Consider the following 17575-nt stretch of genomic DNA (forward strand, 5'->3'; position numbering starts at 1 on the left):
TATGTCACAATCCAGTTAAAGACATCACTTACCTGTATCTCTCATCGGTGTCGATTCTCCTCCCCAACCCTTCAGTTATGCCTCAGCCCGTTAGACTCGCCCTTTGCCCGGCTTCCGGTCTCCTACCGCGTCTGGAACACAAGACTGGCTGCCCCAACACCGCTCGACTCGACTGACTCCACTCCGCTGGACTGCTGAACTCAAGTAAAGAGCTATTTAAAAGTCTTACATTTTAAAAACTCTGCAGATACCCTGCCAAATCAACTCATTCTTCCATAACAATAGCAAAGGTTGTCACTCAACAACGACCTAAAAAAAACAGGTAGCGTTACACAGTGACTTGTTGTATAAAATTTCTTTACTAAATAAAACTTAATAGTTTTAATAAGGGTATGCACACCGGTGCAAATGGCCCTGTAGTTAGAGTTTTGGTCATGTCATGAGAAACTAACTAATTCATATAATTTTAAAGATGTAGGCTAGTCATTGAAATTGTGCCAAAGCAATGATAAATGATCCACAGTTTAGCCCACATAAACTGTTTTTTGTGCTCACTGTGATAGCAAACTGATATTAGTATTGAATAATTGGTCCTAGTGGCTGTAAAAAACAAAAACAAAAAAACAACTGTAAATAATTACAAAGATACTAAAAGTGTTTTTTTTTTTTTTACTTGCAACACCACTTTTGAAACAACATGAACACGAGGAAACAACTATAAACTAATTTTGGTAGAGGTGATAAACAGACCGTAGACAGGAGCGCTGACACAGGTGACGAAGCAATACATATTTATTACAGTAATCATTTTTATATTGTTTTAAAAAAAAATTTGTTTCAGGTAAACTGGTTGGGGCTTATTGGTGGGGTGGATATATGTGACTGCACCTGGCGCATAATGAAGAGGGTGATTGCCAACTCCCTGGCGAAGAACATGAATTGGAGGAGAGTGTGTGTACAGTATGTGTGTGTGTGCGTGAGTGTGTGCGCGAGTGAGTGCTTGTGTGAGTGAGAGAGTGCTTGTGTGAGTGAGAGTGCGTATGTGTGTGTGCGTGAGTGTGTGCTTGTGTGAGTGAGAGAGTGCTTGTGTGAGTGAGAGTGTGCGTATGTGTGTGTGCGTAAGTGAGTGCATGTGTGCGTGAGTGAGTGCTTGTGTGAGTGAGAGAGTGCGTTTACTGTATGTGTGTGTGTGTGTGTGTGTGCATGTGAGTGCGTGAGTGTGTGTGTGTGTGTGTGTGTGAGTGAGTGCGTGTGCATGCGTGAGTGAGTGCGTGCTTGTGTGAGTGAGAGAGTGCAGTGCGTGTGTGTGTGTGTGTGAGTGCGTGTGTGAGTGAGTGTGTGTGAGTGAGTGTGTGAGTGCGTAAGTGAGTGCATGTGTGCGTGAGTGAGTGTGTGTGAGTGAGAGAGTGCAGTGCATATATGTGTGTGTGTGTGTGTGTGTGTGTGTGAGTGCGTGTGAGTGAGTGAGTGAGTGCGTGCGTGAGTGTGTATTTTTGTAAATTGTTTTAATTTGTTTTTACAAAAAACAATGTTAACTTGCATATTTAAGTGCACTTGTTAATTGTTATAAATGTTTGTTTTATATTAAATGTTTATATTACCATGTTGTTAACAAAATGTTCATGTATGTTATTTGTTCATTTTGAATGAAAGCCCAATCTTTTTCAATTATTGATTTTGTGTTTCCCTGATAAAATTAATTACATTTAGCAGTTTCTGGGCCACATCTGGCCCGGGGACCAAGCCGTCTCTCAGCCAGATCTGGCTTACAGTTCCTGGGCCATATCAATAAATAAGAGTCACTTTACAGGGTGTGGGCCACATCTGGGCCAGAGGAAGTAGTTTGAGTCCGTTTTCAGTGTGTTGGGCCAGTTTTGCGCCGGGGACCCAGCCAGAACTGGGCCAGAATTGAAGCAAGGATGAGGCCCAGAGGTGGGCCAGACAAATTTTGCTATCTGGGTGCACGGGTGAACCAAGGACTTGAATGAGGGGCCGAATTCGGCGAAATGTAAGTTTATTTAATTACAAATAATATAAAAATGATGAAGACCAATTTATTAGATTTAGATCTTTAAGACATGTAAAACATTCACGTTTGCGTATTGCCTTAGGCCTAGGCTTCTACAGGGTTCATTTTCAAAATGTAAATGTAAGAAACTTATCCAAGATGATTATGACGATGAGTAGGCTACTATTATTTAACTGAAGTTATGATTACACATGCCTTTATTTGAATGTATATTTATCTAAGGGGATGATAGAATTGACGTCATTATACTTGATGACGTAAAAGAACTGGTGAACCGGTTCATTGACTCCAAGAGGGAAATTTTACTGGAATTCCATTTTAAGAGATGTTAATTGGAGAAAAGCATATGGCTGCTCCCTTACAAATTTTGTATTTCTAACAAAGTAAGAAAAATTCACCTGAAGATCTTACACACAATATATCCAATGTGGCTTTCTAATTGTATGGATATTGGGAAAGAATGTTCCTTTTGTAACAGCTGTGAGGAGTCTTAAATAATCTGTTTGTTGATTGCCAGAGTGTAAAGTCATTTTGGAAAGATTGTTTTTTTACTTTTTCAGTTAAAATTAATCTAACGATAACATTGAATGTGAAAGAAATTATTTGCTACTTTGAGAATGATGATAAAAATATTCTCAATTTTGTAAATGTTATCATCCTGAATGGCAAAGTTTTCATTCATAAATGTAGATTGTCAAAATCTCCTCCTTTATACAAGGTTTTCTCTAACTCACTCTGTTAATGAAGTCTCTTAAAATTGTAAAAAATTCAAAAGCTATGTCTATTGTAAGATATTATAAATCTGTATCTGGCGTCTTGTGAATGTCTCTTTTTATTTAATTTTTAATTTTTTTTTATTTAATCATCTTTGCAGTTTATGTTACTCATGCCTGTTTTTTTTTTCTGTAATGTTATTTATATGTTCTAAAAAGAAAAGAAAAGAAAAAAGAACCGGTTCATTGAAACGAACTGTCCGAAAGTGAAAGGAACTGTCCGAAAGAACCGGTTCGCGGAAAAGAACCGGACTTCCCATCACTACCGGAAATACGTCATGCTCGCCAGTGCATATGGTGCATACTGCCTATTTACAGCGTGCCTCTGATCTTCGCGCTTTCTCCTGTCTTCCACAGAAAGCCGCGAACTCGCGTAATTCAAATATTAACGTCATTTTGATTTACCGCTGACTGAATAACATTTGTTTATCGATTTTTTTTAATCTAATTATCAGGTAAAAATATGATAGTATTCGTATCTTCTATCCAGTCGGATCTCCTCCTTATCTTCAAACTCCATCACCCTAGTCCGTGAAAAAAACACAGAAGAAAGAAAGACTGGAGCATTCAGACGGTGAGTTTAATCTGTTTTACATTATTTATGAGTTTTAGCGGTTTGCTTGTTATTTGTCTGTCTTTTTAATGAACTTAAATTAAGCTTATTCTTCCCCACTTAGCTTATGAAAAATAACCATGGTTTTGCTACAGTAACCATAACAAATGTCCTCATGTTTTACTATGTTTTAAACATATTTGTATTAAAGGGACACTTCACCCAGCGCCTTGTATTTTTAGTGTATTTGTGACTGGCCTTCATTTCTTCTTGTCTGTGTTCTGCTGGAGGGGGTACAGTAATAAACAGCAAAAACAGTAATATTGTGAAATATTATCATTTGAAATTACTGTTTTCTATTAAATCTAAATTCTTTTTTTTTTTCAGTGAGTCAAAGCAGCTTTTGATTGGCCATTACCCCAGTCTTCAAAAATATTTTTTTATATAATGTTTTTACATAAACCTTCCTTTACTGCATGTGCTTGTTTTCTACAGAAAGGCTGAGTTACTAACATATAAATAAAACATATAAACATATAAGACTAACAATAAAACATATGTTAGTATATTCGTCTATTAGTAACGCTACTGAAATACAACTGTATTTTTAATCAGAGAAATTAGGGTTGGTGAAGCCTCTACTCTTTTACTCCATCGCTCGTACTGTAGGAGGCGCTGTGACGTTATTTAGTCTACCAGTAAAACCACTGAAGAAAGAAAGACAACTGGAACTCTCAGACGGTGAGTTTAATCTGTTCTATAAGCATTTTAGCTGTTGGCTTGTTATTTTTATATATATAGTTTTTAATTAACTTTAAAGGGACACTGTGGAGAAATTGTGTTTTTGTCAAACAGCGATCCCTAGAGTCGCTGTGGAATACTTGCACTGTCGTAAATGCCCCTCCACCCCCCCCACCCTGTACACCGGTACCTGCGTCGGGCATGGAACAGGCACACAGACTCCGAAGACATGATTATTGCAATTTATCTAGTTTGCAAATTGTACTCGTTTATTTACAACCTCTACGTTAGGCTTATTTATGTCCTGATATTTATGTGAGATATTGAAAACTGTTCTCATGATAATCGCAAGAATCAACGTCAACAGCGTCGTCTGATATCCCTCAGGACTACGTGATAAATACACCTCACAACACCTGAGTTCAGCTGGCAAACTAGTTCGTGAGGCAAGCTAGGCAATAAAACATAAAGCACGTAAGAGAACGAATGTTTGTTGTCTGTTAACAGCTCTAATCGAAAGCTAGCTAGACATATGTGGAAATTATTGGACTGGTCTAATTATCAGCAATGGATGAATGAAGAGCATGTAAAAAAATGACATACTACAAGCAAGCGCAACAACATACAACATAGAATGCAAACAAGTTTACAAATAAGATATTTATTTACTGGCCACTTCATGCGTTTTCTCAGATCGGATAGCTATCAGATTTATCAAAACGATTCCATTTACACCTGGTCACAAATGTGTTTTTGCGAAACGGATTTAAATCCGATCTTCAATTCTCGCGCTATATGCAGATTTAATGGAGTGCACGTCACCGAAAGCAACAGATATGAGCTGCATTTTATTGATCATCAGCTAAAATTTCAAAATCAAAGACCGCAATAAGAGAGAGCAGCAGCAACAGCCCTGGTAAGATCATTTAGTTTCTTTACTTTTAATGATGATGATGATTGTGTGTTAAGCATCTGCGACTTTCACTTTGATTTGCGATAGTTTGCACGTTGGCTTGATGAATTGATGCTCAGCTTCTCATCTGCGGTGATGCGTGTTCCAGCGGCGTCGTCATATCTGGCAATAACATATAGCCTATAACACGCTCTCACACGGTTTTTGTATTATTTATTTTTTAGCATTTTTGGGAGGAGTACAATTTACATATGTGGTTTCAACAACCAGATGCATTTACACTTGTTCAGTTTCGTCTGGAATGCGTCTCAGACCTCCTCCTGAAGTGGTTTGAGCGATCGGATTCAAATCCGTCTTGAATGCGTTCCGGAGGGCATTTACACCTGTTTTTTTCACGATCGGATAGCTATCCGATCTGAGAAAACGCATGAAGTGGCCAGGTCTAAACACAACAGCCCCCATGACAAAAACATACGCACGAAAGCCGAAAACAAACGCTGGTTGTCATCTCACGTCCATAGACAGTATATAAACGCTCACGTCTGAATTTGAGGAAGTGGTGGGGGAAGTGACGTATGCCATAAAGCTGTCGAATTTTGTAGTTTTTTTTGTGCTCTGGTTACTACCCGAACCCCGAAGTTACATAGTGCCAGTAAAAGCGATACAGACCCCGTCAGGCTATGGCAGACGTGTCATTCAACCTTTTGTAAGTCGATGTACCATCACAAGGGTCTTGGAAATATATTATGAAGGTTGAAAAGTTACACGGTGTGGCTTTAAAATGTAGCTTTTCCACGCCTACTTAGCTTATGAAGAATAGCTATGGTTTTGCTACGGTATAACAAATGATGTCATGTTTTTTCTACAGTAACCATGTTTTAACCATGATATTTGTAGTAAACAGTTACTAATACCAACACAGTGGGTAATTTTCAATGCTAGATTCATTTATTTTGGGTGAAATGAGTAGAAATCTGACAATATCATGTTTATTATATTACTAAATGAGTAATACATGTAATAGTGTCATATAGGCTCCTATTTGATAATATCCCTGCACAGTGCTGGCTCAATACTGAAACTAAACATAAATGCTCCTAAACACTTAAATCTGGAATTAATATTCTCTGAAATGGGCTATTTTGAGTTTAAATCAGTGTCAGTTCATTACAAATTCCTCATGAAATAATGATGATGTTTGTCTTCAGATGTTGACCATGAGAGCGCAGATGGATGTGATCTGCTGTAAATCAGTAGGAACGGATCTGTCCATGCTGGATATTGAGGATTTCATCACTGAAATCTGTCAGCTGAAGAAAGAGGTGGCGTCACTGGAGGCAAAGCTGAGAGAAAGAGGAGACAACCCCAACAGAGAGGTTTGAGCCGCTCATCATTTCATCCTTCAGCTCAATCAAACCAAAGCTTTGTTAGCTTCTCACTTCTTATGCCTCAGTAATGAGGCTAATATCAACAGGTTGTTGTTTATCTGTGTTGATCTATGATGTGTTTGTCAGGATCTGGAGAAGGTTTCAGTGTGTGTGACTGATGGGACAGAAGCTCAGGATTCAGTCTGGAGATCCAGAGACACACAGGACTCAGAGCTCAGCCTCACTTTACTGTGTTATACTGACGCTCAGGATCATGGATCCGCTGATCAAACCTCTGACTGTAACGCTGGAGAACAGCAGATGAAGATGTGCTCCGTCAAACTGGAGGACTGCAGGAACCTGATAGAGAGACGAGGAGAAGAAACCACAGCAGAGGAACAACAACAGAGCCATGAGGAGGAGGAGGAGGAGGATCAGAATGAGGGTGTTGATGATGATGATGTTCAGGATGAGGATGAAGATCAGAATGATGATGATGATGTTCAGGATGAGGATGAAGATCAGAATGATGATGATGATGTTCAGGATGAGGATGAAGATCAGAATGAAGATGTTGATGATGATGACTTTGTTCCTGCAGGTATGTTTCTTTCTTTTATGACCAGATATGCTGAAGTAACAGAATTAGTATTAAATTGTAGAAATTCATGTGGAGCAGCATTTGTAGCGAATTCTGCCAATTTGTTAAGACACTAAGAATGGCATTTTGTGAGCTGCAGCTGTGTAAAATATCCCAGTGATAAAATATCAATATATGTATTTATTTAAATGACAGCCTTAAAAGTTTGATAACACGCATCACAATTTGGATCAACTTATCTCTGGGCATTATGTTATTTTTTCTGCAATTCTATTGTACACATACAGTATATTGTACATATAGTTAGGGTAACTTAAACCATGATATAAGATTGTGGCCTATTGCCCATCTCTTAAGTAATTTTTCTCCTGTACATATTGTTTGGTCCACCACAAGGTGTCACTGTGGCCTCAAGTCAAGTCACCTTCATTTATATAGCGCTTTTAACAATATGATTTTTTCAAAGCAGCTTTACAGTGATAGTTGGAAATTACAATAACAGAGATTGTTTTGGCTTTACAGCAGCTCTAGGATAAAGTTATTGTCCAGCTAAAGTTAGTTTTAATTGATTGATTCACTTCCGTTGCAAAGATCAGATCATTAGTTATTAACGTCCGGGCCGCTAACACAACACCGTTCTAACAGAAAACCCTCAATGCGCTCCGGCCGCCCATTCGCACAAAACAGTGCCTGGTGGCTCGAACGCACTCCCGGAAATAGGTTCCAAGGTGCAAAAGATTATCAGTTATCTCTGCGCAAACCTCTGCACAAACACCGACGTTAGTTAGCGCGTCCGCGTAGCTACGTGGGGATAAAACGACAGCGTTTTACACTTTTTTACAGCGTTGACACTTCAGGACTGAGTTGTCGTCGTGTCCAGGCGTAGGTCCTTCATCAGATCTGGATACAGCCTGGATCCAGCAGACTGCAGTAAACTTCGGGATAAACCGAGAGACTAATATCTGCGTAGACGCCATCCTTAGACATTCATCAGGATTTATGGGAAGTGTTCCCGGTTCTGGCTGACCTAAACTATGCAGCCTAACATTGAAGTATAGAAGTGTATTATGTGTATGCTAGGCCAAAGATATGTGTATATTTAGTCTAGATTTGAACTGACAGAGTGTGTCTGCTTCCCAGACAATGGTAGGAAGACTGTTCCAGAGTTTTGGTACTAAATAGGAGAAGGATCTACCGCCAGCAGTCGATTTTGATATTTGATATTGATATTGATAGCCGGAATTTTAAGATCGCAACGTGAAGGACTATAATGCGTTAAGAGCTCGCTCAACTCTTGCTGCTGCGTTTTGGACCAGCTGTAATTTATTTATTAACCTGTTAACCGTTGCCAGAGCGCGGGCGCACTGAAGCGGTTTTTTTTATAAATAGTTCAAAGTTACTATCAGATTTAATGTTATACCTTGACAAACTATACATGATTACAAAGATATAAGACTCAAGTTTCAGAATTTGACCACTATTGTATTCTGAGAAACTTATAGCGACAGTTATTTCTTAATTTGTGTCAGGAGTTATGAAATGAAAAAATGAGTCGATACCTTTGATATGAATTATGCGCGTCAGCCGCTTTCATTCATAAAAAAACTCCCGTGCCGTCGTCATGACAGCGATACACAAAACAACGTCCTTCCGGGCTTTTAGCTAAAAAATGTGCAGATTTGGAGAAATATTGATATATTCTCATAGGTTTACATCAGATTTCTATAGACAGGAATAATATTTATTGAATTTATACCCAAATGCGTCGATGTAATCATTATGAGCGTTTGTATACTCTGTTAATGCGTTTTCAATTCATACCAATAGCATGAGGGCGCCCTCGCCGCCCTGTGCACAGTATTAGAACATGAAGAAGTGCCATAATCATGTGACAATCCAGGAAGCCTCGAACACACACACAGCTAACAAGAGATCGCGCTGTAACTATGGCTGTAACATGGAGATACAATCGTTTTGAAGACAATAAACATGTTTGCTATGATATTTGAGTTACCTGTGTTTTTCAATCCATGCCAGGTATTTCCATAATAATAGATTATATTTATAATGTAATGCTAATCTATATAGACTATCATTGTGCAGAACAGTATACAATAGTATATTTTCTGTCTGATTTTTTTATCTGAAGCCAAATTAGATCACAGAAAATTATTTAAAATACTCGATTTGCTTTATAAAGTAAGTTTATAAGCACAAACATGGTTTTAATCTCATAAATTGTCGTGTATTGATGGTGTGCTAAGCTAACATGCTAGCTAGCCCTAGGTGCACCTGCCACCTAGAAGTTATATTTTTATTATTTTTTGAATGCTTACTGAAATGTTTCTTTATTCAAGAAATGCATTTAAAACAGTTTAGAATGTAAGGGTGAACTTTGAGAAAATAAATTAGTGACTGAAACCATATGAATAGCATGTGAATAGCCAGTCGTTAGTAACTAATGCAGACAAAAGAAATGCATATTTAGAGCCATAACCTGGCTGGAGAGGTGTGAATGTGTGCAGGGGGAGACTGAGACTGAATGGGGCTCGTTTGCACCACAAAACAATAAAGACAATATACTGCATAGATGGTAAGAAGATGACACTAAATATCAGTAGCATTTTAGCATCAAATCAAAATAAAGTCACATGACATGGTCTTGAAAAACATTTCACTAAATACAGAGTTTTGGACTTATTATCTTAAGATTTTAAACATAAAATGTTTAGACATGTGGCATTAGCTGTAGTGCATTTCTAGACTGCTCCAGGGCCAACTTCAATTTTATTTTCATGAGGATGTTTCATAAAAAATAATTTCTAATAACTTTACAAAACTTTGAAGCTATTTATAACAATTTTTGTCATTATGACAATAATTAATTCTACATTACAATAAACTGCCAGGTGTCAGCTTTCAAATGAGATCATACTTGTGCTTTTAGTACAAAGGGTTCATGAACTGTATCTGTTTCAGTTTGGGTATGTCATTTCTTGGGATTTTTCAAAAGTGGGGTTGCAGCTTAACAGGTTAAGCGTGCAGGACAAGGTTATTCTAGGTTATTACATGAGGAACTTTTTTGTCCAATAATTAGAATCTCTGTTTTTACAGAGTTTAGTTGGAAATAACTAGTCATCCAGTTTTTTACATCAGCTATGCATTCCATTAATTTTGTGAATTGGACATTTTTGTCGCGGCTTGAAGAGATATAGAGCTGAGTATCATCGGCATAACAGTGAAAACTAATGCCATGCTTCCTAATGATATCTCCTAATGGTAGCATGTACAGAGTGAACAGCAGCGGTCCTAGTACTGAGCCTTGTGGTACGCCATACTGAACTTGTGATCGATAAGACATCTCATCATTTACTGCTACAAACTGATAACGGTCTGATAAGTATGATTTAAACCATGTTAGTGCAATTCCACTAATGTGAATGAATGAATGTTTTGGTCAATAGTTTCAAATGCAGCTCTAAGATCGAGTAACACTAATCGAGAGACATACAACCACGATCAGATGATAAGAGCAAATCATTTGTGACTCTAACGAGAGCTGTCTCGGTACTATGGTACGGTCTAAATCCTGACTGAAAATCCTCACAGATATCATTTCTTGCTAAAAAAGGAACATAGTTGTGAAGATACTGCTTTTTCTAATATCTTTGACAGAAAAAGTAGATTCGAGATCGGCCTGTAATTGACTAATTCTGTAGGATCAATGTTTTTTTAAGAACCGGTTTAATCATCATAGCCAGCTTAAAGTTTTTGGTACGTATCCTAATGACAAAGATGAATTAATGATATTAAGAAGAGGATCTGTGACCTCTGGAAGCATCTCTTTCCATAGCTTAGTCGGTATAGGGTCTAAAATACATGTTGTCGGTTTAACGAGTTTAGTAAATTCTTCCTCCCCTATAGCAATGAATGAATACAATTTTTCCTCAAGGAGACTACAAGCACTGTCTGATGCGATACTGTAGTCGACGGTTGCATAGTTATCATTTTCTCCCTGATATTATCAATCTTGTTAGTAAAGAAGTTCATAAAGTCATTACTGCTGTGCTGCTTGGAAACGTCTGTGTTTGAAGCTTTATTTTGCATTAGTTTAGCCACTGTTTCAAATAAATACCTAGGATTATGTTTATTTTCTTCTAATAAGTTTGAAAAATAAGCAGATCTAGCAGCTTTTAAGGCCTCTCTGTATGCAATCGAGCTCTCTTTCCATGAAATGTGAAATACCTCTAGTTTGGTTTTCTTCCAGTTGCGCTCCATTTTTCTGGCTGCTCTCTTAAGGGCCCGAGTGTGTTCGTTGTACCACGGCATTGGATCATTTCCTTTAATCTTCTTTAAGCGCAACGGAGCAACTGTGTCTAAAGTGCTGGAAAAGAGAGCGTTAAAAGTGTCGCAATATCGAGTTCTTCTAGGCTATCTGGGATCCTGAGATGATGAAACTGATCAGGAAGATTATTAATAAAGCAATCTTTAGTGGCAGAAGTGATAGGTCTAACATATTTGTAACACAGAGTCGGCTTTGCAGCCTTGGCTAAATGAAGTTTACACGAGACTAGATAATGATCTGAGATGTCATCGCTCTGCTGCAGAATTTCAACGGCATCAACACTGATTCCGTGTGATAATATTAGATCTAGAGTATGATTACGAAAATGAGTTTGTCCTGACACATGTTGTCTAACTTCAACAGAGTTCAGAATGTCTTTAAATGCCAATCCCAATGCATCTTTTTCGTTATCTAGATATATATTAAAATCACCAACAATTAGGAATTTATCTGCAGTCAGTACTAACTCTGATAGAAAGTCAGCAAATTCTTTGATAAAGTCTGTATGGTTCCCTGGTGGCCTGTATACAGTAGCCAGCACAAATCTCAAACGTGATTAATCATTTGCACTAGATAGTGTTACATTAAGCACCAACACTTCAAAAGAATTATATTTGAAACTAGACTTCTTAGTAATTCTGAAGATATTACTATAAATTACTAGCCTGGAAATCCAGACCTAAATCTAAAAGATTAATGTCTGGCGTTGACTAATGAAAATCGGCCAGCTCGAGGGGCGGCACCAAGAATGCATTTGAAAATCTCACTGCACGCAATTGGATAACACTAAGACCAATCACATGTTATCACTTAGCTACCAGTGGAGCTAACTGGTAGATTATACTCTTACTGTATCCGGTCGGCAAAACAGCAAAAACGCCCTTCTTGCAAAGGAACGATTCGAGCGCCGTCTTCTGTTCCTCTTTTAGAGAAAATGTCTAAATCTTTCATTGTAGCGGCCAAAGCCGTTTCAAACAACTGGTATTCATCCATAGCCATCTTGCAATGTTTACTAATGACTTCGACGTCGCTGTCGTCATCTCGCCTCTGGCCCGCCTATATCAGATAACCCGCTGTGATTGGTGCAGCTCAGATAGAGGGGCATATTTAATGAGCATCATTACTCGACACCAGAGTAACTCGCTGAGCAAATTCAACTTGTGAGAACTCTGGATTACCAGGGTTATAAATTACAGCAACACCTCCCCCTTTGCCTTTCAGACGAGGTTCATGTTTATAACAGTAATATTGGGGGGGTGGACTCATTTAAAGTAATGTAATCGTTTGGTTTTAGCCAGGTTTCTGTCAAACACAGCACATCTAGGTTATAATCTGTAATCATTTCATTAACATTAAGTGGTTTTGAAGTAAGGGATTGAATATTCAGCAACCCAAGCTTTATCATTTGTTCATCTGTATTATATCTGTTTTTTTACTTGTTGAACATCAATTAAATTATTACCCTTAAATGGGTTTGGGAGTTTTTTGTATTTCCTAATTCGGGGAACAGACACAGTCTCTGAGTCTCATATGATGGTATCTAGGTGAAAGAGTCTCTATATGATGGGACCTCAGTGACGTGAGACAGCTAGCAGACGGTCGGATTAGCTAGTCTGTCTGCTTCCTGACCTGGGCCTCAATTCATGTTTGAGCTCTAAGACTATGTGCCATATTACTAGAGAGACGAGCAGCACCATCCCAGGAGGGATGAATACCATCTCTTTTCAACAGGTCAGGTCTGCCCCAAACACTTTTCCAATTGTCTATGAATTCTATATTATTCTGCGGACACCACTTAGACAGTCAGACATTGAGTGAGGAGAATCTACTAAGCATCTCATCACTCCTGCGAACAGGAATGGGGCCAGAGCAAATTACAGTGCCTGACATCGTACTTGCGAGTTCACACACCTCTTTAACGTTAATTTTAGTGATCTCCGACTGGCAAAGTTGAAGTTACGATTAGCATTAGCCAGCACTTTTAAATTTGCTTTGATGTCAGGTGCTCTGGCTCCCAACAAACATGTGACTATGGTGGCTGGTGTCTCTATTTTCACAATCTGTGTAACAGAATCACCAATAACTAGGGCACATTCAACAGGATTCAACAGTGGGTGTTTCACTGAGTGGGGAGAATCTATTTGTTATGGTAGTCGGAACGGAAGAGCGGTGTTTTGTCCTGCGACTACAGCGTCTCACGGTCAGCCAGTTGCCCTGCTCCATGGGCTCTGTAGCCGGAACCGAACAATGTACAGAGTTCACTAAGCTAGTCACATCCAAAGCAGTATCTAAAGCCCTTGCACTCTTTCTATCCTCAATTAAATTTGGATGCGTGTCTCTAGTTCTGAAATCTTCTCCGCCTGACTACTTCCCTGCATTTATCACATGAAAAGCCCTCTGTGCTGACAGAGAAGGCTAATACTATACATGTGATACTAAGTGCAAGTGACAATAAGAGAAGACATGACTCACCGTGTTTGTTGACTGATCCTACTCACCACAGTTGTTTGATGGACTCGTAAAAGGCGTGAGAGAAAAAATAAAGACGGCAGGCACGGATGGCACGTTAACAGGCTAGCAAATTACTAGCGTGTTGTGCTAGCGATAACGATTTAGATTGAAGGTAGCAATGTCAGATTAATGCGTGGGGATGAGTAAGTTATATTTAGCAATATAAACAACAAAGGAATGATAGTAAATAAAGATTCAAAACAGAAAGCTATACGGAGCATACAGATGCAAACCACTCAGCAGCAAGGTAGACAGACAGACAGGAGCAATCCATGATAAGGATTATTAAGGGTATATAAGGGTATGAAGGCTATGATAAGGCCCAAAGGTGTCTTGGGTGGTCAAACAACCCTTGGTATTTTCCTCGTGGGGCTCAAGCTGTGCCCTCTCCAAACCAATCTATCTTTTACAAACTGCCCAAAGTTGACATCTTAAAGGTGCTGTATGTACCTTTTTCACTCTACTAAAGCATAAAAATGCCATAATATGTTTGCATATATTGAGGAAACATGCTATGTTCACATAATCATTTCTCTGAAAAACACTTCTACAGCCAGTTATTTTACTTTGAAATGTGCTTTTCCAGGCATTTTCCATTGCGCTCTTTCCTGTTGCGTGTGCTCAAACTGGCACCTCGTGTGAACGTCGTCGAGTCTGAGGAGCAGGTGGCGGGAGAAACGACGATCTCTGATATTTAGAATTGGAAAGCAGTACCTATTTTGACCACTAGTTGTCATTCTTACAGACTGCACCTTTAAGTGGAATCTTACAAGGGTTCGTTGTTTACAGCGGTGGAGTTGGTTAGTTAGCTTAGATGCTACCCACTTCATTTATGGTCCTAGATTGTTCTGTTTGAACAAATCATCTCTGTCTGATCTACTCTTCAGATCTGAAACAATTTTATTTTGACTGATCATTCAGCTTTAGTATAAAAGTTCTATATTTAATGCCCATTTTGCTCCTTTCAGAAGACATCGCTGGTTCATCTTCTGATGGAGAAACTGCCTCTACATCCAAAGAGCGACAGACAGTGAAGAGTTTCTCCCGTGGAAAAACATTCAGCAAACAGGGTCATTTAGCAAAAAGGGAGAGAAAACGCACAGAACTGAAAGACTTCACCTGCAAGGTATGTGACATCAGCTTTTCTACCTCAAAAGAGAAGAGACGTCATTCAAAAGAGCACAGCGTGAAGAAGGAGTTTCGCTGCGAACAGTGCGGGAAGGATTTTTTCACCACTCCTTATAATATGAGAGCTCATATAAAGACACACAGCGAAAAGACTTTACACTGCAGCGAGTGCGACAAGTATTTCCGCACCAAACAACATCTTACAATGCATAAGAGAATCCACACTGGTGAAAAGCCGTACAACTGTCCTCACTGCGAGAAGAGCTTCAACCAGAGATCCGCTTTGAAGAGCCATCAACTCACACATAGCAATGAGAGGCCGTACAAGTGTCCTCACTGCAAGAAGAGCTTAAAATGCGGAACCAGTCTGAAGAAACATCTACTCACACACACCAGTGAAAGGCCGTATCAGTGCAGTGAATGTGAGAAAACCTTTAAAAACTCTAGTTCTCTGAAGTTACACCAAAAAATACATTCTGATGACAGACCATATCAGTGTTCACACTGTGAGAAACGTTTCTATAATTCGACTCACCGGAAATCCCATGAGAGGATTCACACTGGAGAGAAACCGTACCTGTGCTCCTACTGCGGGAAGAGCTTTGCTAGTCCATTTTCTTTCAAAGTTCATCTGAGAGTTCACACTGGAGAGAAACCATATCACTGTGGTGATTGTGGGAAGGGTTTTACTAATTCAAGTAGCTTACAAATACACAAGAAGACTCATACAGGAGAAAAACCTTTTAAATGCTCACTTTGTGACAAGAATTTTGTGACAAAAAGTGAACTGAAGGTCCATGAGCGATGGCATACAGGAGAGAAACCTTACCGCTGCTCCATCTGTGGCGAGAGATTCGCTTTTAAATGGGTTTTTCAGACTCACCAGAAGAAACACGCCGCTCCAGAATCATCATAGCTTCATCATGTCATTATTTTTAGGTTGTGTCAAAAAAACCCACCTTGCAGTGTTACAGGGACGTTATGGTTGCAAAATACCTAAAACTAGAATGTCCAAAGGAGACCAAACTTAAATCTCTGTCTTAGCACCTTATATTAGGCCATATGTGAAAAATCTGGGTGTTTTACTGGACAGCGCATTAAAGTGCTCCTGTTCTGCTATTTTAAAGTTTCCTAATGTTGTTGTGGAGTCTCCTACATCAGGTTTACCTGCATCAAAGGTCAAACTTCCAGGCAAGTGTGTTGGAGCTAAACTGTGCGGGATGTTGGCCCTCCAGGAGCAGGATTGGACACCCCTGTTCTCGAACATTATTAACTGTGTAGAAATGAATCCTCTGGATGAAAATCTGTTTCTTTGTGACAACTTTAAATTCATTGTAATGTGCAGATCAGTGTCTGATGTTGAAGTGAAGTGTTTTTATGGGGCATTTAATCACACTAACAGAATGACGAGGCCTAATTCTTTTAGCAGTTATTTAATACTGAAAAACATGACGGTATGAAATGACTCTTAGTCACTTGCTGAAATGATCCAGACATGGAAATGAAATAATACACTACAGGTACAGTAACATGTTATAAGGTCACACTGTTAGTTTTTGGGATTAACAACTGCATCTACTTACAGGTGTGAATCTTGAAATGTCTCGTTCACAAATCAACTTACAGTAGCGCCTCAAATACTGTCTGTATGAACACACAACGGGAGTCAAACCTGTATTTACTTACCAGTGAAAGTGACCAAAGTAATATCTCAGTTTACAATAAAGCAGTGTAATGCAATTAAAAATGCAAGTTTATTGTGTTTCTCTCTGTTTGTCTCAGGGAGTGTGTGTGTTTGTGACTGGCCTGCTTCATTTCTTCTTGCCTGTGTTCTGCTGGAGGGGGTGCAGTTATAAACAGCAAAAACAATAATGATTCACCATTTCAAAAGTAATTCACTAATGAGTTTGCCAACTAACTAGAAATTGTGTGTGAAGTGAATTTCAAGCTCTGGTGGCAGCTAGCCTTGTAGACGGAAGAGTGATTTCTCTGATAGGCAGAAACCTCATAGTTGGTGTTCTGGATTAGTGGGAGTGGCTTGTGGAGCTGTGCAATGTGGTGCATTGTGGGAGTTGTTGTCTTCCATACAAATGCGCCCTAAAGTTACTTTCTGTCTGTCCTCGGTCAAGAAGGGACCAAATTCGAAATTTATGTTACATTTCGACTACATATATGACCCACTTTCAATAAAGATGTATGTTCCCACGGGTGAAATGCTCCTTTAAACAGTCGTCTTGACATTTCTGCCTTTATAACTGATGGGATTATAATCAGAGGAAGGTGAAGTTTAAAATAAAAAAATCTTTAAATGTATTATATTTGTCTCCTGGACTGGTCCTTATTTTAAATAGGTAATAAAAAATAGAAATAATTATCGATATCGACCGATATGAAACACTTATATCGTGATACAGTTTTCAGCCATATCGCCCAGCCCTAATATTAAGCTCCCTGAAAGACAGATGTGATTTGTTTTTCTTTAACACATACATGCCCAAATACCTCCCTATGAAAAGTAACTGAACAGACACAGGAATTATTTCATTATTGTACAATCATTTTAAAGTTTATTCTGTCAACTGTCTTATTTACAACATTCACGTCACATATACAA

General features: G+C 38.8%; 1 protein-coding gene across 7 annotated transcripts; it reads left to right on the forward strand.

Moving 5' to 3' along the window:
- The first annotated feature begins 3038 nt into the window (after positions 1-3038).
- Positions 3039-17267, forward strand: LOC308687505 (uncharacterized protein). 7 transcript variants are annotated; one of them, XM_081360083.1, is made up of 6 exons: positions 3039-3175; positions 3258-3376; positions 4025-4096; positions 6218-6385; positions 6524-6977; positions 14802-17267. In XM_081360083.1, exons 4-6 carry the CDS (start codon positions 6218-6220, stop codon positions 15875-15877), a joined length of 1698 nt encoding a protein of 565 aa, XP_081216209.1. In that variant the 5' UTR covers positions 3039-3175; positions 3258-3376; positions 4025-4096; the 3' UTR covers positions 15878-17267. The 7 variants fall into 7 exon arrangements, with proteins under 7 accessions (XP_081216209.1, XP_081216213.1, XP_081216208.1 ...); XM_081360087.1 differs by having other exon boundaries at positions 3090-3175; positions 3567-4096; positions 14805-17267; XM_081360082.1 differs by having other exon boundaries at positions 3090-3175; positions 3971-4096.
- The last annotated feature ends 308 nt before the right edge of the window (positions 17268-17575 follow it).

Source organism: Scardinius erythrophthalmus (genome assembly GCF_964197995.2).
Source record: "Scardinius erythrophthalmus genome assembly, chromosome: 3".
Classification (NCBI taxonomy): domain Eukaryota; kingdom Metazoa; phylum Chordata; class Actinopteri; order Cypriniformes; family Leuciscidae; genus Scardinius; species Scardinius erythrophthalmus.

What these genes read in the sequence shown, in the direction of transcription:
- LOC308687505 (XM_081360083.1), top strand. Translation starts at nt 6,218, where the DNA reads ATGTTGACCATGAGAGCGCAGATGGATGTGATCTGCTGTAAATCAGTA. An exon ending in GAGACAACCCCAACAGAGAG is followed by an intron (nt 6,386 to 6,523) that starts GTTTGAGCCGCT and finishes TGTGTTTGTCAG; the next exon opens with GATCTGGAGAAGGTTTCAGT. An exon ending in TGATGACTTTGTTCCTGCAG is followed by an intron (nt 6,978 to 14,801) that starts GTATGTTTCTTT and finishes TGCTCCTTTCAG; the next exon opens with AAGACATCGCTGGTTCATCT.